This window comes from Aethalodelphis obliquidens, unplaced genomic scaffold (assembly GCF_003676395.1).
Source record: "Aethalodelphis obliquidens isolate GAN/ISIS:26980383/991018 unplaced genomic scaffold, ASM367639v1 scaffold17, whole genome shotgun sequence".
Taxonomy (NCBI): domain Eukaryota; kingdom Metazoa; phylum Chordata; class Mammalia; order Artiodactyla; family Delphinidae; genus Aethalodelphis; species Aethalodelphis obliquidens.
This window is the reverse complement of record NW_020837961.1, coordinates 23,797,692-23,822,243: the sequence shown is the minus strand read 5'-3', so window position 1 is coordinate 23,822,243 and position 24,552 is coordinate 23,797,692. Positions and strand designations below refer to the sequence as shown.

At 37.5% G+C, this 24,552-nt stretch overlaps 1 protein-coding gene across 5 annotated transcripts in view; it reads left to right on the top strand.

The window, feature by feature from the left end:
* ANAPC10 (anaphase promoting complex subunit 10) overlaps nt 1-24,250 on the top strand; it is a 76,607-nt gene extending 52,357 nt beyond the window's left edge. For 2 of the 5 annotated variants that reach the window (XM_027117081.1, XM_027117082.1), the window contains exon 5: nt 21,750-22,179. In XM_027117081.1, coding sequence (XP_026972882.1) covers nt 21,750-21,980 — 231 coding nt within the window. In that variant the 3' untranslated portion in view covers nt 21,981-22,179. The other 3 variants (XR_003435002.1, XM_027117084.1, XM_027117085.1) reach the window with 3 other exon arrangements.
* Nucleotides 24,251-24,552: the final 302 nt, after the last annotated feature.

The following is a 24,552-nucleotide window of genomic DNA, read 5'->3' as shown; positions in this document are numbered from 1 at the left end:
TGCCTGTTTTTGAACTCTAAATGGTTTAGACTTGGTATCGTCAGATTTCTCCCTTCCTCCTCCTTATTTTTTTTTTTTCCAACTTGATGAGTCTTACTCCTTAATTTTCAGTTCTACTAACTTTAACTTCTTTTCAGTTTAACTTTTCAGTTTGATTTTTTAAGTTTAAGTGTATTTTTGCTACAGTAAAGTATGTACATAGGTTGAAAGTCTGAAAGGACCGCAACAGCACTTCTCTCTCTGTTCCACACCCCCATCCTGTTCCTCGGGAGCAGTTCTCTTATTCTTAGTTATTTTAGCCGTTTGGGGGGTTCTTTTTGGTATTTGCTTTCATATTTCTCCATGACATATGTGCATAGATAGCTATAGTAGTTATGTGCTGTTCTACATAGCATGTGTGCACATATCTATAAAGACATGATCTAATGATGTCTTACTATGAAATATCAGGATTTAGCCCTATAATCCTGTTTCTTCTCTTATATACTTCTCTTCATCTTCCTAGTGTAGTTTTTCATGCTACTTGCTAAATCATTTTACATGTTTTCATTGTCATGACCATGTATTGTTTTTATACCTGAGTCATGCTTTAAATTTCCTTTTCAGGCATAATTTTGTTTTCCTAGAATTAATGATTGCCTCATTTTTTCCTGAATTTAAAAAATGTTATCAGTTACTGATATATCCCTAAATTCTCTGACGGATCTATCAAAAACCTCTGGAAACATACATACTCTTTCGGTTTCACATTTTTATCATGGAAACATCCCTCCTGGACCTTCAGCCCAGCTACTGTGTCCGTGCGTCAGTGGAAGTTCATTCGGGGAAGCAGAGCACTAGTGTGTGTGTGTGTGTGTGTGTGTGTGTGTGTGTGTATGGGGACTGGTATATAGTAAGAGATTTGTTTCAAGGATTTTGCCTTACACGAGTAGGAGTTGGTTAAATAAATTCTATGAGGCTGGTTGTTTTCACATCTGATGCCACAGCTTGACACCACGGGGCAAGGAGTCAAAAGTGAAGATGGATGTGTAGTGGTGAAGGGCAAGGGCAAGCTGGAATCCAGGAGCACCAATTCGAGGAACTGGGATCCACGTCAGTTCTCACTGCCTCCCACCTTGTGATGCCAGTGTCCTGCAGAAGGCGCTAATACCCTTTGTCACGGAGCAGACACATACCTGGCCTGGGAGTCAGAGAAGCTGCAGGAGGACCCAGGGGAAGGTGGAGCAATTGTAGGCCTGGCTGCTGCCCCACGACAGTGGGGTGCGCCAGCAGATAGTGACAGCTTGTGTGATCACTAGTTTGGGGATCTACAAAACTTGTGGAATCACCTACATCAAAGCACAGAATGGCTGCTGCTTCACATCTGCCTTCGAAATCTTGCATGCAAATATCTCTTCTGTCTCACCTAACCAGAAACATGCCAGGAAGGGAATTCTGGGAAATGTAGTTTAGGTTAGCCTAGTTGGCACGTTACAGAGCCACCACAGGTGGCCTTGAGAATGTTCCTCTCAGATCTCTGACTGCAGGGAGTAACTGACTGATGGCCCCAGCTGCTGCTTTCTGGTATCCATCACCACGTCTGTGCCCCCAGCCAGTGAGTGAGCACAGCAGGGGTATTAACGGAGGCTCATTCCTGGGGACTCTGGAGTCTTCTGTCAGGCAGCCGTGGCTTAAGGACTTCTTGACAGCCTTGCCAAACTTTCCCTAGAACTGCACTGCAGTCTAACACATACACCCCTCCCTCCTTCCTTCCCGTCTCCTCCTGGGCCCAGACCTGCATGGTGTCTGACAGCTCTTCCAGCCTCCCCTGGCTCCCTCCCCATTTTCTTTCACAGATGTTTCCTTTAATAAATTTCTTGTAGATCTGTTCATGTCTTGGTGTCTCTTCGGAGGACTTGGACTAACAGCCATCTTCTTAAGACATCCCTTCAACATCATCTTGGGAATTTCCTTCACTTTTTTCTTTGGTAGATTCCTTTTTCCCTGGATCCCATGTCTTCATCTTTCTTGATTTACTTCCTCTTTTGGTGAAATGCATCCTCCACATGGAAGGTAAAAATGTTGAAACCTTGCATGACTGAAACCTTTATTTTAATCTCACCCTCGAGGGATGATTTGGCTGGGTATGGAATTCTTGTTTGGAAATAATTTTTCATCAGAATTTTAAGCACATTCTCCATTGCCTCATAGTTTTCTGTGTAAATGTTGAGAAATACAATGCCACTTTTGATTACTGATGCTTTGCATGTGACCTATTTTTTTCTGCAGAGGCTTTTAAAATCTCTGTACCTTTGATGTTCAGAAATTTTATGATGGCTATGCCATGGGGTGTGTGTGTGTGTGTGTGTGTGTGTGTGTGTGTGTGTGTGTTTCCTTCATTTTACTAAGTGCACAGTGGTTCCCATCAATGTGAAAACACCTGTCCTTTAGTTCTGGGAGGTGCTCTTATGTTCCTTCATATTTTTCCTCTATTTTCTCTGTTGTCTGTTTCTGAATTTACATTTGTTAGCTGTGATACTTCCTGCATTGAGCCACTGATTTTCTCATTTTTTTCTCTTTTCTTTTCTCATATTCCAAGCAATTCATTTAACTTTGTATAATTAAAAATGTATGTATATATATATATTTCTAAGACCTCTTTTTGTTTCTTGGTCTTTTAAAAAATAGCATTCTGTTCTTGTTTTAAGGATGCATTCTATTATGTTGTAGAAGATATTAATAATGCTTTGTTTTGTTTTTAAATTTCTTGTTCTCCCTTCACTGCTTCTCTTGAGAGTTCCTTTTTGTTTTTGCTTGTTTAATTTCCATTTTTTGTTTTTGTTTTCTTTTTTTTTTTTAACGTGCCTGGAGATCCTTGGCTATTTTCTCATAGCCTAGGAGAGAGGCACAAATTAGCAGTTTGGAAGCAGTTTGTGCTCATGATAGAGTTTGATGCTGACCAGGCCTTACAGCAATGTGGTCAGGCTGGTACCCTCACCTCTTTGCACACATGCCACCTTCTCAGTGAGGCCTATTCTGACCACCTTACTTTAAAATGCACACACCTGCCTCCTGGTACTTCTGATCCTTCTTTCCCTGCTCTATTTTTTTCCCATAGCTCTTTTTCTTCCTCATAGCACTTTCATTACCTAATATATAATACCTTATTTATTATATTTGTTGTTCATTTTTCTGTCTTCCCCCACTAGAGCATCGGCTCCATGAGAGCAGAGATTTTATTATTTTTATTGATATCTTCCAACCATCTGGAATAGTGCCCAGCCCAAAATAGGCATTCAATAAATATTTATTAAATTAGGGAGACTCAACACTATGTGTAACTCTTTTCTTATGGGCTTTTTCTTTTTCAGCTTTTCTCTTTTCCTTATAGTATGATTTTTTTCCAGAAAATAGTAATTCATTCTCCGGCCTTGGAGGCACGGGGCGGGGGATAGGAGGTGGGATGTGGAAGAAGCTTCAGGGTGATCTGCCTGGGAGTCAGCATCCTTATAGCTGAGCAAGATGAAGGGAGCTGAGGTTCACTGTTAAGGATGTAGATGTTTACTCACTTTTTTTAAAAAAAATAAGGTGCTGCCATCTAGTCTTGCTTTACCTGAATCTAGAGCCTCCCTTCTTTAACTTGTACTGATAGTATAAACTTGTAGTTTTCTGTAGGAGTAGGGAAGGGATGGTCACCTGCCTACTTAAACTGGGGGCTGGTGAGAATCTTGGCATCAAACTATTCCTTATATGGACTTCAGCTAGTTTTATTGTTTGCTTTGTTCATTTTTAACCTAACCTTGGCACCCCTACCTTCAGAACTACCTGGTGCTTTCAGTTTCAGAGATACTAGGGTACAATGCACCTTGCTTCTTCTTAACCTCTCCTATTCCCTTTGCATTTGTGGATTTATTCATTTTTCAGATTCTTCAGCTGTCATTTTCGTTGGGTTTTGGGAATCCATTATTTCCTAAACTATTTTTCAAAGCATTTGTTAATTATATTTGTCAAAATGGTATGTGCATAAGAATTGATGGGTGATTAGATATATTTCCTGAATATAAAATACATTAGTTTCCAATAAATTGATCATTTTCTCTTACTACACCTGTCACGGTTTCCAGTATCCAGTACATAGTAAGTGTACAGTTTGTTGAGTGATGAACAGATTTGACTACTGGATTCAAGCTGTAGTGTGATGGCATTTTAATATATTGCTTGGAAAGTTTGAGGGTAAAAGTACTTTGCATGTGCTTATGTACTTGTGTGTTTTCTAGTGTCAAGAGAGATTTGAAAAAAGGTATCTACAGTTAGCATTTAAGGGATAGAGTGCAGGGATTCGAAAGTGGAGGCAAAGAGTTGAGAATAGTTGTCCTCATTAACCATGAGTGCTAGGTTTCTGAAAATGAAACAAACAAAATCTTGGTAAAAGATTAGGTAGTTACTGAACTTCAGACTTAAAGAAAAGTTAGTTAGGGGGACCAGGATCTCATGTGACAAACCAAAAGTTCTTTTGTTATTCTTATTTTTATAAATATAAAAATAATTCACTAAACTGGAGCATACCTAAGATGCTTGACCCATTTTAAATGACATACAATTAGTGTCTCTTTGCCATCTCTTGATCTTTGGAATATTTTCAGAGTCAGTTTCATGCACAGTGTAAATTTGCTTTTGCCTTACTGCAGGTTATATGGCTAAAACGTAGGTCAAGGACCACTCAACATGAGGCTGAGGAGGTAAGCAGAGACTAGATCACGCAGGGCATTGTCAACCGTGTTAAGGATCATGGGTTTGTTTTTACTATAATGAGAAACTAACGAAAGGTTTTTCAAGTTAACATTTTTGTCAAATGACTCTGCTGCTAATCTGAGTTTAGATTAGAGGAAGACGGAAGTGGCCATGGCAAGACTAGTTGAGAGGTCACTAATAATCCTTGGCAACAGATATTGCTGAATACCTGTGCCACATTCCTCCATCTCTCTTCCTTGCCCACAGAGACCGCTTTTCACAGTAAAAACAGAAAATGCCTGATACTCCATTTCCAACTCCCCTTTCAGTTAGTGCAGAGGCATGTGATCCAGAAATGCCCAATGGGAAATCTGATAGCTTCTGGAAAATATTTTCCTCCTTAATTAAAAGAGGAGAAAGGCTTTTTGGACATTTGTTGTATGAGAACATGACGCTTGCAGCTGCTGCAGACATCAGACACAACAGAGCATGACAGAGCAGAAAGGTCTGGGCCTTTTTTTTTAAACTTTTTATTTTTACATGGATACAAAAAGTCGACATATCATAAGTGAACAGCTCACTGAATTTTCACAAAATAAGGACACCTATGTAATCAGCAACAAATAAAAATCCAGAAACACATAAAAATCCAGAAGCCTTCTTTATGCTTCCTTATGCTCCTTCAAGGCTAACCATTATTCTAACTCCTAACAATATAGATTACTTTCACCTGTTTTTTTTTTTGTAATCTGTTTTGTTTTTATTTTTCAATTTTTCACTTTAAGAGATGGAATCGTATTTTGCATATGCTCTTTTGGGTCTAGCTTCTTTTACTCACCATGTTTGTGAGAGTCATATGTTTGGGTAGTTGTAGATTATTCATTTTCATTACTATAGAATATTATGTTTTGTGAATATACTCCAATTTATTCATTTGACTGTTGGTATATATTTGGATGGTTTGGCTAACTAGTGTTCCTGTGAGTATTTTAGTATACACACTGTTGAATATATGTATGCATTTCTGTTGGGTATATACCTCTTTGATTTGTAGTAGCTCTTTAAATAGTCAAGATAGGTGTCCTTTTCTATACATATATACATTTCTATACATTTCCCAATCAGTGGCTTGTTATTTCCACTCTCTTAATGGTATCTTTTGATGAACAAAAGTTCTTAATTCTAAGATAGTTAATCAGTATTTGTTGGTTGGTGCTTTTTGTGTCCTGTTTAAGAAAATTTTATCTACTCCAAAGTTTCAAAGATATTTTATTTTCTTTTGGAAGTTTTATTATTTTACCTTTGATATTTAAATCCAAGTTCATCTGGAGCTGATTTTTGTTTATGGGGAGAAGTGAAGTCAAATTTATTATTTTTTCCCCCAAATGGAAATCCAATTCATCAGCATTGCTTGGAGAGACCATCCTTTCCATACTGCACCAATGTCATCTTTGACAAAAATCAGATGACTGTAAATGTGTGGGTCTGTTCCTGAACTCTAATCTGTTCCATTGGTCTATTAGTCTGTCTTTGCACTAATACTACACTGTTTCAGTTATAACTTTATGTTGACCTTATATCCAGTGACCTTGCTAATTAACCTTTCTTATTAATTCTAATAGTTTATAGATTCTTTTTGTATTTTCTAGATGTGCAGTCATATAATTTACAAATAATGTTATTTTTTCTTCCCTTCCAATCCTTGTTCATCTTCTCTCTTTCCTTCTATCCCTCTCTCCTCTGTTCCCTTCCATTTTCCTTGAATTATTGTACTGTTTAAGACCTCCAGTACAGTGTTAAATAGAAGGGGTCATAGTGGATGATTGTCTTGTTTATAATCTCTTTATGAAAGTTTTCAATATTTCTCCATTGTATACAATGAGTACTATAGGTTGTTTGAAAGATGCTCTTTTTCATATTAGGGAGATTGAATTCTTTTCCTATTTGCTAAAAGTTTTAAGATCATAAATGGGTATTGAATTTGTCAAATGCCTCTTTTGTGTCTAACAAGATGATCATATGATTTTTCTCCTTTTTTTCTATTAATAAAGTCAATTACATTGATTAATTTTTAAATGATAATCCAACCTTGAATACCTGGACTAAACTCCACCTGGTTTGATTTGATTTGCTAGTAATTTGTTCTAGATTTTTTTCATTTGTGTTTCATGAGAGAGATTAGTCTGTAATTTTTCTTTCTTATACTTTCCAACTATTGGAAACAAAGTATTCTGGCCTCATAAAAAACATTTTTAAAATGTCTCTCCCTTTTCTATTCTCTAAGCATTTGTGCAGAATTGATATCATTTCTTTAAATATTTGGAAGAATTGAATGGTAATGCCATCTGGACCTGGAGTTTTGTGATGGATTTTAAATTATGAGGCAGTTTCCTTAATAGATATAGTTCTATTCAGATTTTCTATTTCTCCTTTTTGTTAGCCTTGATAAATTGTATTTTTCAAAGAATTTGTTGACTCTGTCTTCTGATACATATGATCTGTTCAATCTGACAGATTTCTAGTTGCAGATATTTTCAGCTCTACCATTTCCATTTAAAAAGTATATTCCAGTTCTCAGATGAAATTATTTCATTTATTCATCTTTCCCTCTTATTTCTTAACTCTGTTAATAATAGTAATTTTTGATTGATTGCTAGACTAGACTCTAGATCTGTGCTGTTCAGTAGAGTATCCACTAGCTGCATGTGGCTTTTGGCTAATCTTAATTGAGATGTGGTATAAGTGTAAAATGCTGGATTTTGGAGACTTGGTACAACAAAAAAAAAAGGCTGTAAAATAGCTCAGTAACTTTTTATGTTGATCACATGTTGAAGTGATATTCTGGGTACTCTAAATATAAAATTAATTTGTGCTCTTTGTGCATTTGAAAATGTAGCTATTAGAAAATTTTAAACTACATATATGCCTCACATTTGTGACCCACACACTTTTTCTATAGGACAGTGCCACTCTAGATGCTGTTTTCTTTTTCTAGAGAGTTCGATTTTCCAGAGCTAGGTGGATGGGCTGAGAAGCTTTACTCCTCTCAGCCTTCAAGTTGAGTTCACTTGCGGCTGTACTGCAGCTTTGGTAAGGTTCCATCTGCCTCTGTTCTGTAATACCCCTATGTCATGGCCACTCAAGGCTGTCATTTAGGGGCCTGGTGTGTTCACTGGGCAAATTCTAGACTCTCAGACTTGTTTCCTCACCCCTGAGAGATTGCCAGAAACTCCGCTCTTCTTCTGAGAGACCCTTGATTATCCCTTCAGCCTCCCATTCCAGACAACTTCACAATGTGGCAAATATTTTGAGGGGAAAATAGGCCATGTGCTTAAAGCTCTTGAAGTCCCTAATTACATCTTTTCTGAAAGACCACTAGTCATAGCTCTGCATGTTTCTCTGACTTCAAGAAGCAGCCCTCTATCTGGGCAAAACCATGATTTGCAGCATCTTACCCCATCCTAGAATCAACAAATGCCCCATGGTTAAAGTGGGTACAGAAAGACCGGCAACCTCTCTGAGGTTCTCTCCTCACCAGAACCTGGCATCCTCTAGTCCTCTTTGTTTTAGCGGCTCTCTGATAACTCTAAAGTGATGATTTAAAAAATTTTACCTATAGTTATTCTCAGTAGAAACACTGTCTGCTTCAAACTACTTCATTCTCTTGGATTTAAAAGAGATATACTTAAAGTCCAGACCTCTCTGGTGTGGCTTCTATCGTGGAATCTTTCTACCTTGCCTTGCCTTGCCTTCTGTAGATAATGCTATCCTTTGCTCTAGAACCTTTAAAAGTTACCTCTTAGAAAAGAGAATATAAAATTTTGAATCATCAGCATATAGCCATTTAAGGTATCTGAAGTCAGGGGTCTGGATACGATTGTATAGGACAGTTGTATAGATTAAACTCTGTATTGTGAGACTAGTTTTAGGTCAGAACTGTGAGGAGGGCAACACTTAAGGAAGAGAAAGAGGAGTTTCCAGAAAGACAAAGAAGAGATGAGAAAGGTAGGAGGAATATCAGAAGAAGGTAAAGTCACAGAGTCCACAAGAAGAGAACATTTCAATAAAGAGGGTGCATCAAATTATGTAGAAAGGGTAAGAAAGTTTGAAGTGAAAAGGACCCTGTGGATTTAGCAGTAATGAAATTTATATTATCTTATTACCTTACAACATTCTTATGACGAAAGCATAAAAATTATATGAGAATAAAATGTATCCTAATCTTATTTATGATCTACAAAAATGATGATTTCATATGATTTGGCCTGATAGTTGGAGAAGTAAAGGTTTACCAAAGAGAAGTAATTTGCTTAAACTCAAGAGTAGACACGAAATTCAAATCTTGTTCTTTTGACATCTGGTCTTATGTCCTTTGCACTGCACTACATATTTTTATCTATTGCTATCACTTCTTAATTATTCATTACTTAGATAAGTCTTTTCTCCCTCTTTTTTTTTGTGGTACACGGGCCTCTCACTGCTGTGGCCTCTCCTGCTGCAGAGCACAGGCTCAGCGGCCATGGCCCACGAGCCCAGCCGTTCCGCAGCATGTGGGATCCTGGGGCACGAACCCGCGTCCCTTGCATCAGCAGGCGGACTCTCAACCACTGCGCCACCAGGGAAGCCCTTTTCTCCCTCTTTTTACAAAACGAAATCATAATTTTATTATGTGCACATGTATTTGTTTATATTGGCTATTTTTCTTTTCTTTGTCTTAAAGGGACATTATTATTTTTTCCAGTTTTATTGAGAAATAATTGGCACACGTCACTGTATAAGTTTAAGGTGTACAGCATGATGGTTTGATTTACTTATATTGTGAAATGATTACCACCATAGGTTTAGTTAACATCCATCATCTCATGTATTGATAGATGGTGAAAAGAAGAAAAAAAGATTCTCCTTGTGATGAGAACTCTTAGATCTACTCTCTTAACAACTTTCCTAGGTATCACACAGCAGTGTTAGCTATGGTTTTCATGGTGTACATTACATCCCTAGCATGTATTTATCTTATCTGTTTTTCTTTTTTTTTTTTTTTTTTGTACGCGGGCCTCTCACTGTTGTGGCCTCTCCCATTGCGGAGCACAGGCTCCGGACGCGCAGGCTCAGCAGCCATGGCTCACCGGCCCAGCCGCTCCGCGGCATGTGGGATCCTCCCGGACCGGAGCACGAACCCGCGTCCCCTGCATCGGCAGGCGGACTCTCAACCACTGCGCCACCAGGGAAGCCCTGTTTTTCTTTTTAATGATAGTTAAGTCTGGTTAACTTGTTGTTGTCCTCCAAAGATGTTCTGCAATTTCTTCTTAACATTTCTTTACCATTTTGGCTTTTGATGAAATTATTGTTTTTAATTGACATTGACTTAAATTGTAATTCAGAATTGTTCATGTAGATTAGAATACTCTCTAGGTCTTGTTTTTTTGTTATGCCTCTTTTTTTTTTTAAACAAGTAACTTTAAGACCAGTTAAACTATGTAAACTTAACTCTCCAGGAACTCTTTCTGGAGGAAATTTCTCTACATAGAAACTTTTTCAGACTTACAAGTCCAGAATTAATATCTTGACCCTCTGTAGTAGAGTGACTGATTTTGACCTTCTGAGGTGGTCCCTTCTTCACTAGGGTAAAAGAGCTTGCTTTCCATAGTGAGCTCTTTGAGTTGGATTCTGTCTTTCTTGTTAAGGTGCCTTTGTGGTATCCTTACTTTTAACATATTTGGAACTTCTGAAGTTTCTTTTGGATCATATTAGACTTTCTTTTGCTACAAGTAGGTCATGATTGCTGTTAACTGGTTCTGTTCCTTCCTAAGTGAAAGAATGGTTAAAATGCCAGGATCTGCTGCTTCTTGTGGTAACAGTTCTCACATTGAGGTTCTATAGAATTTCATCAAGTCACAGCTATGGTTAATGAAGGAGCAGAAGGTAGTGAGAGTGGAGAGCAGAGGGCAACTTTCTTGAAGCAACTTTCAAGTCATTGTTCTTTATTCTATTTATTTTCCAGGGATATGTGATTAGCAATAGGAAGGGACATGTGAACAGCTTTGTATTTAATATTTGATGTTATTTTATTTTATTTTTTTTTGCGATACGCGGGCCCCTCACTGTTGTGGCCTCTCCCGCTGCGGAGCACAGGCTCCGGACGCGCAGGCTCGGCGGCCATGACTCAAGGGCCCAGCCGCTCCGCGGCACGTGGGATCCTCCCGGACCGGGGCACGAACCTGTGTCCCCTACATCAGCAGGCAGACTCTCAACCACTGCGCCACCAGGGAAGCCCTTGATGTTATTTTTATTAACAAATGACTTCTTTTTTTTTTTTTTTAAGATAAGCTTCGTTTATGGTGGAGTTAATACTTATATATATCCTTAGAGGATATATATCCTTAGAGGATACCCTTACATAAATCAAAGCCAGAGTAGAGTTGTGACTTAGAGATTGCTGATAGGAAGCAGAAGATCCTGGAGCCAGGCGGAGAGATCGCTTCGTAGAGAAACTCTAATGGATTGTATTTATATACAGTTTTCACTGATAGCAGCTGATATCAAGGAAGGAATGTTGAGGAAAGGTAGTAGCTCCGATTCAGAAGTGACTTGGTGGGCTTTGGGCTGGCAGCAGTGCTGATGTTGTGGGCCATCACATGGCTTGTCCTGCCACTAGGTGGAATACCTACTATGTAGGCTGCCCCTAAAACACACGTTTTATAAGTAACTAATTAAATTACCAAACAAGATCATGGTCAAGTAATGAAGTGAAATGAAATGAAATGTTGAAGAGATATTTATTTCAAACTAACACTAAGAATTGGCTCAGCTTATTATAGCTGTTTGGGTTAGTTATAAACACCTGTAAAGCAGTGTTTTTTATGCAGAATTTTCACCAGTCTTATATAAAATTTTCAATATTTATTATTTATTTGCTACCCTTGCAAATAAAAAAACTAATGTTTTCTATTTCTGTGGAAGAAAATTACCACAAACCTAGTGGCTTAACACAACATGTATTTATTATCTCACAGTTTCTGTGAGTCTAGGCTATCAGAGAATTCTTCTGAGAGAGAACTGATTTGGCAAGGTGGGGGGGGGGTCACTGGTGACTTTGACAAGATTGGATTCAGTGTGTGGACAAAATTTAGATTGAAGTGGGATAAAAATAACTAGGAGGTGAAAAAAATTTTAAACTTTTAAAGGAGTTTTGCTGTGAAAAGAAATAGAATTGGGGCAGTATGTGGAAGAGGACATAGGATCAAGAAAGGGTTTTATTTTTAATGTTTAAGATGACAGATATGGCACATTTGTAATGCTGATGACAGTGATCCAGGAGACAAGAGAAAATGATTTGGAGAGGTAGTGACTACAGTGGGAGCAGAGTCTTTGGCTGGGAAAGAAAGGGTGGGATCTGTTGAGCAAATGGAAGAACCGTTCTCACAAAGATGCAGGGGCAGTTCAACTACAGTATAACAGCTGGTGGGAAGATGGTAATTTTTTTCTCTAATTGCTTCTATTTTCTTAGTGAAATCAGATATCAGCTCAGAGAGAGAAGATTAGAGCAGGTGTTAGGATTTGAGGGGAAGCTCAGAAAGAGCTATTCCAGAGACAGTGAAAGCATATTTTCTAAAGGAATATAGTAAGTTTTGCGTGGTGCTACATATATACTTGCATATATACTTGTCTTAAATTTAAAGTGAGAACCAGTCAGCATGTTGATTATTTTTCTCCAATAGGCATTGAACAGGAAGAGAGTTAGGTTGAGCCAGGATTGTTGTGTTCTCCCTCAGAAAAGTATGAAACAGTAAGAGAGGAAATTGGATTTCAGTATATAAGAGGATTGATTGTCATAACGAATTGTGGGGTATCATTGAGGAAAAACGGGAACTGAAGACATTGAATGGGTTAACGAACAGTAAAAAAGTAGATGGAATCAGTAGTCTAGCTGTTTGGCTAGGGTTGATGTTATGGCAGTGGCGTCACTTGAGAAAGCTGGTGACTTGGGCTGTAGAGATGGGGATGCTTGAAGTCAAGATGTCAGCGATCTTACAGCTGCTGCCCATGATCCAATATAGAGCATGATGGTGGGGGAGGGATAACTGAAGTGGAGTGAAGGTAAAAATCATTGGAAATGAAGAAGCTGAAGAGGAGAATCTGGATCATTAAATGGATCATCTCTGTGGATATTGAAATCACCAAGAAGGAGGATTCTGTTACTGGAGCAATGGAATACAGTCAATGACATGTTAAAATCATGTGCTGAAACTTTCTGAAACTATTCCTCTTTTGAGTTCCTCTCCCAACCACACCAAATTACAAACAGATTTTTTAATAAGGTAAGTATGTTTATTGAGAAAAGCATAGATAAGAAATAAACTCAATAAAATGAGAATGATCCATATTCTCACCATTATAGATATTTCCATTTATATTTTGGTGAATATCCTTTCAGACTTTTGTATCCATACAAAAAATCATATATATAAGGTCATGCAATACATGCTATTTAGTACTTTGCTCTTTAAAACTAACCAGAGGTAGCTGCAAATAACTGCAAACATATGAAGAGATGCATCATTTTGAATTGCTATCAGGTATTCCAGGGTATGGATGTACCATAATTAGTCACTGTTTTACTATTGCTGCATAACAAATCACACTAAAACTTAGTGGTGTTAAACAATAGCAATCACTTATAATCGCATGGTTTCTGTTCAGGAATTTGGAAAGAGCTTGGCTGGGCATTTCTCTCTTGGAGTCTTTCATGCAGTTGCAGTCGTATGTCAGCTAGGCAGACTGGGACTGGAGGATCCACTTCTAAAGTGGTTCACTCATATGGCTGGCAGGTTGGTGCTAATCGCTGGCTGAGGCCTTCGTTTCTTTCTACATGGGCCTCTCTATGGGGCTGCTTCTTGTCATGGGAGCTGGCTTCCCACGGAAAGAATGATCCAACAGATGCAGGCAGAAGCTGCAGTGCCTGTTGTGACCTATCTGCAGATAGTCACTTCTGACATATTCTATTTGTTGTACAAAGTCAGCCCTGATTCATTGTAGGAGGGGACTACGCAAGGCCGTGAATTACCAGTGATCATCCTAGGGGCTGGTCACCACAACCACCCTTCTACTGGTGGCTATTTAACTTGTTTCCAAGGAATATTATTATACCTAGCATCTCTGTGCCCTGTCTTAAGTATTTCCCTGTAGTTTCAGAAGTGGAGTTGCCGAACTACTTTTCAAAATGATTATTATACCTATTTAATTTCCAAATCAGTCTATGAGAGTATACATTCCCCTCACCCTCACCAATACTTAGTGTTTGTAATTACTTTAATCTTTGCTAATCTGATAGACATTTTATAATATAGAGAGATATAGATATAGATAGATAGATATAGTATCTATTTAATTATTAGTGAGATTGAACAATTTCCTTGTGTCTGTTGGTCCATTGCATTTCTTTTTTTCTTATATTATTACTGATATTAGTTCTTCATTGTGAAATTTACAAGTGTTTTTTCTCACTTTGCTATTTGTATTTTTATTTTCTTTTAGTCTTGTAGATATTTTTGATGTTCATGTAGTCGTCTGTTTTTTTTTTTCCATCATATTTGGGTTTTTGAATTGCTTTGAAAGGTGAACCCTACCAAAAGATTATAAACATGTTCCTGTATATTTTTTCTAATACTCTTGTAGGTTTGTTGTTGTGATTATTAATTTATATAGTATTAAAATTAAATATTTAAGAATTTACTTTTGTGTTTGGTATAAAGTTAATATCTAAACTTTTCATTTAATCAACCAGTGTTACAGTGCTGTTTGTGTTTTTTTTTTTTTTTTTTTTTTTTTTTTTTTGGCGGCACACGGGCCTCTCACTGTTGTGGCCTCTCCCGTCGCAGAGCACAGGCTCCGGACGCGCAGGCTCAGCGGCCATGGCTCATGGGCCTAGCCGCTCTGCGGCATGTGAGATCCTCCCGGATCGGGGCACAAACCCATGTCCCCCGCATCGGCAGGCAGACTCTCAACCACTGCGCCACCAGGGAAGCCCTACAGTGCTGTATTTTGATCAATCCATCCTTTCTTCACTGTACATGTTAGTTTTCTACTCAATATCCATTCTCCCTAACCTTCTCCTGTTAGAACTCCAGTTTTATTCGGCTCCCTACCCTGCAGAAAGTAGCCATGTGCTGCCACCTTCCCCAACCCTTGGAAGTGAATCCTAATTGAGCCAAACCAATCATGGTGATTCCACTCCTCTCCTGATTGATTTAGGGATGGATATTCAATAAGAGCTTCAGGGAAGATGTGCTTGTTCTTAAAGAAGGGAACCAAGAGAGGAACAGTACTTGATTTCTTCCTCTGGAGAAGAAGTCTAGGAGAAATTAAGTTTGGGACAATGCTAGCTCACCCACACTGGAAGAACAAAAGGAAGATAGCACCTTGGTCCTAGATAGCATTTTTGAGCTTCTGAATTAACCTCTCCTGTGACTGTGTTAACTCAGGTATTTGAACTGTGTGAGGTGATAAATGTCCTCATCACTTAAGCCTCATTGAGTTAGATTTTATGTTACTTGCAGCCAAATGCATTCTGATACACCTGCAATGTGAAATGCAGTACCGCACCATTTATTTAATACAGCTTTATACTCGATGTTAGTATCTGGAATTATCAGCCCTATTCCTCATCCCCATTTTTCTTTTTCACATTTTAACTCTTCCTACCCCACCCTTTTATTCCAGAAAAACTTAATTAATATTTCTATCTCTGCTTTCTTTTTGGTTTCATCTGTCAAATGTATTTTTACCATCTGCTTGTATTTAGAATATTTCTTAATCACTGCATTAACACACAGGTTTGTCTTTTTAAGATAATATGTAGTTACTTAGATTTTGAGGGTTTTTTTTAAGTAACAGTTTTAATGAGATATAATTCACATACCATACAATTCACTGATTTAAGATGTATACATTTTTATCACCCGCCAAAAGAAACCCTGTACTGATTAGTAGTCACTTCCCATCCTGCCCCCCAGGACTGAGCCCTAAGCAACTACCAATCCACTTTCTGTCTCTGTGGATTTACCTACGTTGGACATTCATATAATAGAATCATATACAATGTGGTCCTTTATGACTGGCTTATTTCACTTATTTTCAGGGTTTATCAATGTTCTACATACACCAGTGCTTCATTTCTTTTTATTGCCAAATACAATAGTATTTGTATCGTATGCATATACCCCAATTTGTTTATCCATTTATCAGTTGCTAGACATTTGGGTTGTTTCCATCTTTGGGCTATTGTGAATAATGCTGTTACAAACATCTGTGTACACATTTTTGTGTGGACATATGTTTTCATTTCTTGGATATAAACCTAAGGGTGGAATTGATGGCTCATATGGTAACTGCGTTTAATCATTTGAGGAACTGCAAGACAGTTTTCTAAAGTGGCTGAACCACTATACATTTCTACCAGCAGTGCTTTAAGGTTCCAGTGTCTCCACATGATTTGGGGTTTTTTTTTGACTCTAAGAAAGAACCTGAGTTTTTATGTGTGTGCATTTTTTATCGTGGTAAATATACATAAAATTTACTGTTTTTAATCATTTTAAAGTGTATAATTCTGTGGTATTTAGCATATTCACAATGTTGTGCAGGTGTCACCACCATCCACCTCCAGAACTTTTTTATCTTCTCAAACTGAAACTCCATATCCATTAAACACTAACTCCCCATTTCCTCCTCCCCCAGCCTCTGACAGCTGCCGATCTACTTTCTGTCCCTATGAATTTGTTTCCTCTAGGTACCTCATCTGAGTGGAATCATACAGTATTTGTTCTTTTGCCACTGGCTTATTTCACTAGCATAATATCTTCAAGAGAATCCGAGCTTTTTTAAGGTGGTGTTTGGTACATGCATCTTTCATCATCTTATTTTATGCTGTCTATATATCATCCTGCCATGTCCTTATATAATATTATTTCCTTTTTTCCCTCTCTGTAGAGGAAATCTCTAGATTTTGAAATCAGCACCCTACTTTTAATTCTCTTATTGTTGCCTTTTGTAGTTCTTTTTATGTTATATGTGTAGTTACGTATATGACATAAAGGGAACTGTGTTATGGTGAAGAGATTAGTGGCCAATTTTCTCTTGCCCATATTTATTTTATTTTTTTGGTATAATATAGGATTTTGGACAAAATTATTATTACTAAATTATCTTTACATTATGTAAACATTACATTAGTGTTTAAAAGCATAGACTCTGGAATCTCACTGCTTGTTTTAATCACACCTCTGCCACTTGCCAGCTGTGTGACCTTGGTGAAGTTATTTAAACTTTCTGTGTCTCAGTTGTTACATTTGTCACATCAGGATAATAATATTACCTGCCTCATTGCTAGGATTAAATAGATTAATTTACTTAGTGCTCTTAGAGTAGTACCTGGCACATAATATGTGCTATATAAGAGTTTACTGTTATTATCATTAGCATTCTCCTTGAGGAATTATTGTTGGCATTTATGTTTTATTTTATAAAAATTAATTTATTGTTTTTGGTTAACTGTGTGTGTGTTTTTTTGTTTGTTTGGTTGGTTTTGGTTTCTTCCTCACTGCTAGGAGTTTTATTATGTCCTCTTTCTTGAAGTCTTATTGTCATGTTTAAGTTGTATCTGTTTGTACTACTCTGAGTAGTTTTTTCAGGTGTGATCTGCTGTCTTGTTTACCACTACATTTTCAGTCCCTAGAACATAGTTTGGCGCATAATAGGTGTTCAATAAAGATTTGATAAATGAATGTGTGCCTGGAGTCCTTGCATATCTGTTAGGCTCTGGCAAAAGGGGGCCTTAGAGGGAAATTGCAAGGCAGGAAGAGGAAAAGGGGACTTGCTTCTTTCTGTTTGAACCCTGTTTGCTTCCCATCATCCCAGCAATGTTTCTTCACAGCAGCCGGTCCTTCTTCTAGCAAGGCTTGAGTCCAGTTTGCAGTTTCTCTGACTCTCACGGTACAGTCGTCCCTCCATACCTGCGGGGGATTGGTTCCAGGACCCCTCATGAATACCAAAATGCAAGGATGCTCAAGTCCCATCTGTAAAATGGCACAGCTCAGTGGGCCCTGTGTATCCAGGGGTTCTGCATCCACGGATATGGAGGGCGACTGTACCACCCCCTGAAGCCACACATCTGAAAAACCAGCACTGCTAGCCAGTTGGCACCCCCTCCTTGAGGTCTGTATGCCAGCTCCACAGGGCCCTTCCTCCAGAAACCCAGCACCAGCCCAGCAGCTCCCTCGTAGAGATCTAAGTTCCAATTCCTCTATGAACTTCTCAGTCTTAATTTGTCTCTTTGCTTTGTTCCCCAACCTTAGAACTGCACTTCTGGTACTTGTTCCCTCCATGATACCTTAGTATTTTCCTTGGCCTCTCCATTTCTCTAGTTAGCAACTTGATTCCTCCTTAGGGAATTCTCTCTTAAAATACCCTGTGTGTCTCCTGACTCCACCCTGACTGAGACAGCTTATCTGTCTTATGAAATCATGTCACCTTTCTGAAGGTAGACTCTATCAATAACTATTCTCTATGTCAGGGATCAGCAACTGCAGCCCGTGGGCCAAATCGAGCCTGTGTCCTACTTTTGTAAGTAAAGTGTTACTCAAACATAATCACACCCATTCACTTTTTTTTTTTTGCAGTACGCGGGCCTCTCACCGTTGTGGCCTCTCCCGTTGCAGAGCACAGGCTCCGGGCGCGCAGGCCCAGCGGCCATGGCTCACGGGCCCAGCCGCTCCGCGGCATGTGGGACCCTCCCGGACCGGGGCATGAACCCGTGTCCCCTGCATCGGCAGGTGGACTCCCAACCAACTGCGCCACCAGGGACGCCCCCCCCCCCATTCACTTTTATATTGTCTATAACTGTCACTTTGCAAAGGCAGAGATGAGTAGTCATGATAGAGACCACATGGTCCACACCACCTATAATGTTTGCTGTCTGGTCCTTTATAGAAAAAGTTTGCCAACCCCTATCCTACATCTATAGTTAGCAGAATTTTTGGTATTTAGTAGACATGCCAATAAAAAATGTTAAGCGAGGGAATATATGGAGGAAAGAGCCAAAAAGGGAGATGGTAAAAAGAAAGAACAAGGAGGAATATAGAAAAATTTACATTTTAATGGTGATGAAAATTTTATTTATTGAGGTCCAGATCAGATATAGGGGAAAAAAAGAAAGTTAAACTGGCAAAATTTTACCTTTCATTAATTTTCTGTTTAAAAATATAAAAAATCATGTAAATAAATTTTGCTTAAAATATATTAACCTTTTAATCGAACTGTTATGAAAAAACATTGAAATTATATCTACCATGTGTACTTGAATTTTTTTAAATCCATGAAATAAGTTAAAATATGGCAGTATCAGAATAATAACATTTTAGAGTTGACTGAGAATTTTAAACAGAGCACAGTAGAACTGAAGTAGACACATAAGTTGGTGTTTATGACTTTGGGGCAATGTAGTTGATTGTGAAGCCATTTGAGAGATGTTAACAGCTACACACACTTTGTAATATACATTTAGTGACTGAGATCAGTAAACTTTTTATGTTCTGAAGAACTAGTTTACTGATAGTATTTATTGAATAATTTACTACATTTACAATTCCATACATATCATGCCCCAAATCATTTGCTGTAAAATCTCAGTATAACTTCCAGTACAGTGAAGCACTTAAAAAATACTCTGAAAATAACATTGAGTCTATCAGAAATAGTGGTTGAATTTGTCAAAAACATTCTATTAGGAAGGAGTTGAGTAGAATTTTAGTTTTACTTTTTGGTCATTACTGAGATTCATTATTGTACATTTACCTAGAGAATAGATTATCCCAACCAGAGCTGCTTTCCCCCTTCTCTGAACTCCTGTGTGTATCTATTATAATAGTTTCCTGTTGTTGCTACAAAACATTACCGTACACTTAGTGGCTGAAAACAACACACAATTATTATCTTACAATTCTGAAGGTCAGAAGTCCAAAATGGGTCCAATGGATGAAAATCAAGGTGTCAGCAAGGTGCATTCTTTTTAGGAGCTCCTAAGGGAGAATGCTTCTTGCTTTTTCCAGCTTTTAGAGGATGCCCACATCCCTTGGCTTGTGGTTGCATCACTCAGCCTTTGCTTCCATCATCACGTCTCCTTTACTGTCTCTCTTATAATGACCCTGTGATTACATTGGGCCCACCCAGGTAATCCAGGATAAGCTTCCCATCCCCAAATCTTTAACTTAATCACATCTGCAAAGTCCCTTTGCCATTGTAAGTTAATGTATTCAGGGGATTTGGGGAGGAACATGGACATCTCTGGGGGCCTATTATTCTGCCTAGCACATCTTTCTTCTTTTATTTAGAATCATTGAATGTCAGAGCTGAAAAGGACATTGGATGAAAACTTGTCCAATCCCTTTACTTTACACATGAAGAAGATGAATGAAACCAGAGGCTGTTTGTCTGCCTCTATGCACTCTTTAGGTGTGAATCAGGCCTAATTTATGTTTTGTATGCCTAACTATACTTACAATAATACCTTGAACATTTTAAGTACTCAGTAACTATTTATTGCCTGAATGATTAAAAGGTTAGTGATAGAAACCAGATATATCTGGTCTCTGACTCAATTATTTTAAGTTAGTGCTAATAGGAGTTTATAAAAAGCCACTGACTGACAATACCATAAAGGGTAGAGATTCATTTATTCTTATATTTTGTAATTAAAAGGAGGAAATTATTCCTTCTTAAAAATAACTACCTTTTTTAGTATTCCATTTCTCTGTCTCTTGTCTCTTGTTTTTCTAGAGTAACTCATGGAATCCGGATTTAGTTTCTTTTATATTCATTGCCATTGGGCTGGGTTGATAAGATAAACCTGTATTTTTCTGTAATGCATATTTTTCAGCTGTGTCCAATATTTAGGACAATTTAAAAATCAATACTTATCTTTTAAAAACTATTTCATAACTTTAGGAAAAATTTTAGAAATTTAGGTTTATTTTTTTACTTATAATTTTTCTTCCCTTGTTAAGGAAGGATAGTTTGGACTCTTGGTTAAAATAAAATGAAAAAAAATTTTTTTTAATTAATTAATTTTTGGCTTCGTTGGGTCTTCACTGCTGCACACGGGCTTTCTCTAGCTGCAGCAAGCATGGGCTTACTCTTTGTTGCGGTGTGCAGGTTTCTCATTGCAGTGGCTTCTCTTGTTGCAGAGTGCGGGCTCTAGGCACGTGGGCTTCAGTAGTTGTGGCATGTGGGCTCAGTAGTTGTGGCTCGCGGGCTCTAGAGTGCAGGCTCAGTAGTTGTGGCGCACGGGCTTAGTTGCTCCGCGGCATATGTGATCTTCCCGGACCAGGGCTCGAATCCATGTCCCCTGCATTGACAGGCAGATTCTTAACCGCTGCGCCACCAGGGAAGTCCCAATAAAATGAAAAATTTTTTTAAGTTTATCTGGCATTTCTTTTTGAAAAACATTAAAACCTAGATTTTAGGTTTAGATTGTCATTCGGATAGATAAATCACTTACTATTTTCCAAGAAAAAAAGCTTTGTCTGATACTTGTGCAATGACTGATTTTCTTTTGTTAATATTCTTGTAGTTTATATAGAATCTGATTTATTGTTATGTGAGTTTGGATATATTAGGCATGGTTCTTGAAATAAAATATACCAGAAGCATTATGTTCTAAGCATTTAGAGTCTTTTCTTACTTGTATCAGCATGGTTTTTCACTGGCCCTATACATTTACACATGGCTAAATCATATACACGTTTCTACAAATACTAAGATTGCAAATAATTCTATTTTTATTTTGTCTACAAGAATGGTACATGTAAAGTGCTTAGCAACTGTAAAAATGGACCATGGTAAAAGTGCCCAATAACTGATAATGTTTATTATATTGTCATGCTGTCCATGAGAAAAATGTTAATTATAAGTCAACTTTAGAATACATTCATTATAATAAATTATATTCATTGGGTGAAAACATAATCTGACTTTTCTTTTCTTGGCAGCAACTTGAATTGGTGGAACCAAGTGGCTGGATTCACGTTCCTTTAACTGATAATCATAAGAAGCCAACTCGCACATTCATGATACAGATTGCTGTTCTAGCCAATCATCAGAATGGAAGAGATACCCACATGAGACAAATTAAAATATACACACCCGTGGAAGAGAGCTCCATTGGTAAATTTCCTAGATGTACAACTATTGATTTCATGATGTATCGCTCCATAAGGTGACCTTGAAACAGAACAAAAGTCATTAAACATATCTTTATCTTGTCAGTAAAGATTAAATCTGGTATCTTTATTGAAAAATGGATCAATTATTTTGCAATTTTTTATGCATTGAAAAGTATTTTATTGTAACTTTAATAAATAACTTTTGGGTCATACTATGTTTATTTTCTTTAACATATAATAAAGCTCACATATTTTATAATTATTAAAATGAATTTGAGCCAATCATTAAATTTTTCTTTATGTCAAAAGAAAACCAGTTGAACTGAAAATTTTTAAGATATACACAATTTTTTATTAACCAGGTAATTATTTCATATAGTGATCATGCATTACAGTAATGATTTACTGTGTGTTTGGGAACAAAACTATGTTTTACCAATAGATATTATCTTTAATAGGCCAGAATTATTATTTTTTTCTATCCAGAGGAAGCTTCTTCTATTAATACTCGGTCTTTTTAAAAACTGTGTCAAAATAAGCTTAGCATGCAGTGTGTGATGAGAACCATTCTGATTTGGGGAATGTAATTAATTGTGTCATAATTATTGTACTCCCATGAAATATTTTTAACCCTAGGGTTGTCTATATCCTGATATTATGTCAGCAATTGCCAATATAATCTGCTGTTTATTCTAATTCTAATGCTGTTTATAGAACAGTTTCAAATTTGTGTCTGACACTGAAGCATTCCCTAAGGGATAATGTAGCTCATGAAAATTTTAAAAATATATGAGATTGTTCTTTACATATAAAAATATTTTAAAGTCCCTTAAATGAGGTTTCTTTCCATGGTTTAACATGAGTCGATTTGATTCTGTATATCTCCCCCAGCACCACCCACTACCCCATATCCTTACTTTGGGGGAGACAGAACTTCTCCATATTGGCTCTTTTTTTTTCTTTTTGTGGTTGTGCCGCATGGCTTGTGGGAATCTTACTTCTCCGACTAGGGATCGAACCCGAGCCCTTGGCAGTGAGAGCATGGAGTCCTAGCCACTGGACTGCCAGGGAATTCCCACCATATTGGCTCTTGTTTGGGAAAGATTCCTCAGAGGTTCTTGCATTACTGGGTAGACTGAAGTCTTAAATTAGCAAAGTTTAGGAAATAAGTATGTGTTTGATTTATTCTGGCAGAGTACTAATTTACATGGATGCTATAAAAAATGAAGGTTTCATTTTTTTCACTCAGCAGAATCTCAGCTCTTTTTTCTATGAGTTCCACAAAGAGTTTGTCATTTTCATTCTGTTGTCTTTAAAGTAAGAAGCATGGTAAGTGACTGTATCATCACCAAAAAGTCTGTAACCAAAACTCATTTGAGATCAGTGAATTACTCCCAAGCATAGATGTCAGATGCTGGGAAGGGTAGAAGAAAAACAGATGGATAGGAATTAAAAGAAAAGGAGAGAATCAAGAAAATAAGAGCAATATATACTTGGCACTGTATTGATGTTCTGCGTTAGTCTGATAAGGAAAACATTCATGTAAACAACAGGCAGAGTCTAAGAGGCAGAGAAATCTAATAAAAAGTACAGGAAGTTTTATTAGTAATAATGTTACTACTTGCTAACTGCTTTTTAAAAATTTGCTTAAAACAAAAGAGGAGGAGGACTAATTATCATTTACCTGATCCAGTCTGTTACTTCCTACTATTAATAGTTTGTGAAAAAAACTCCTACAATTAGGAAGAATTAAGAAGAATGTTGGGGAAATCACTATGTTTTCTAGTTCTACTCCCTTTCCCTGTTTTTCATAAACCAGCTGAGCACCTCATTAGGCATGGGAAAACTTGGTAGCCCTGGATTGTGGAGGTAATGCTTCCCCTTATTTTAAGGATTATCTGAAGTCCTGATAGACCATGTATTACATTAACAATGCATAATTATCTGAAGCAGTTTCATTTCTCTTTTGAAAGAGCAAATTATATAGCCAACAAAATATTTGTATCTAGAATATATAAAGAACTCTTCTTATCACTTAACAGGAAGAAGACAAACAATCCCATTAAAGTGAGCAAAAGATTTAAACAATCATTTCATCAAAGAAGACATATGACTGACAAATAAGCATATGAAAAGATGCTCAACTTCATTGGATGTTAGTGAAATGCAAATTAAAATCGTAATGAGATACCATTTCACAGCCACTAGAATGACTGTGGTTAAAATGATGAGGAGGGGGAAGGGTAAGCTGGGACGAAGTGAGAGAGTGGCATGGACATATATACACTACCAAATGTAAAATAGATAGCTAGTGGGAAGCAGCCGCAGAGCACAGGGAGATCAGCTCGGTGCTTTGTGTCCCCCTAGAGGGGTGGGATAGGCAGGTTGGAAGGGAGATGCAAGAGGGAGGAGAATTGGGGATATTATGTATAGCTGATTCACTTTGTTATACAGCAGCAACTAACACAACATTGTAAAACAATTATACTCCAATAAAGATGTTAAAAAAAAAAAGACAATTGCACGTGTTAGCAAAGATATGGAGAAAATGGACCTCTTGTCAAACTACTGATGAGGATGTAATTAGTGTATAACCACTTTGGAAAACATTTTGGTAATTTCTTAAGTT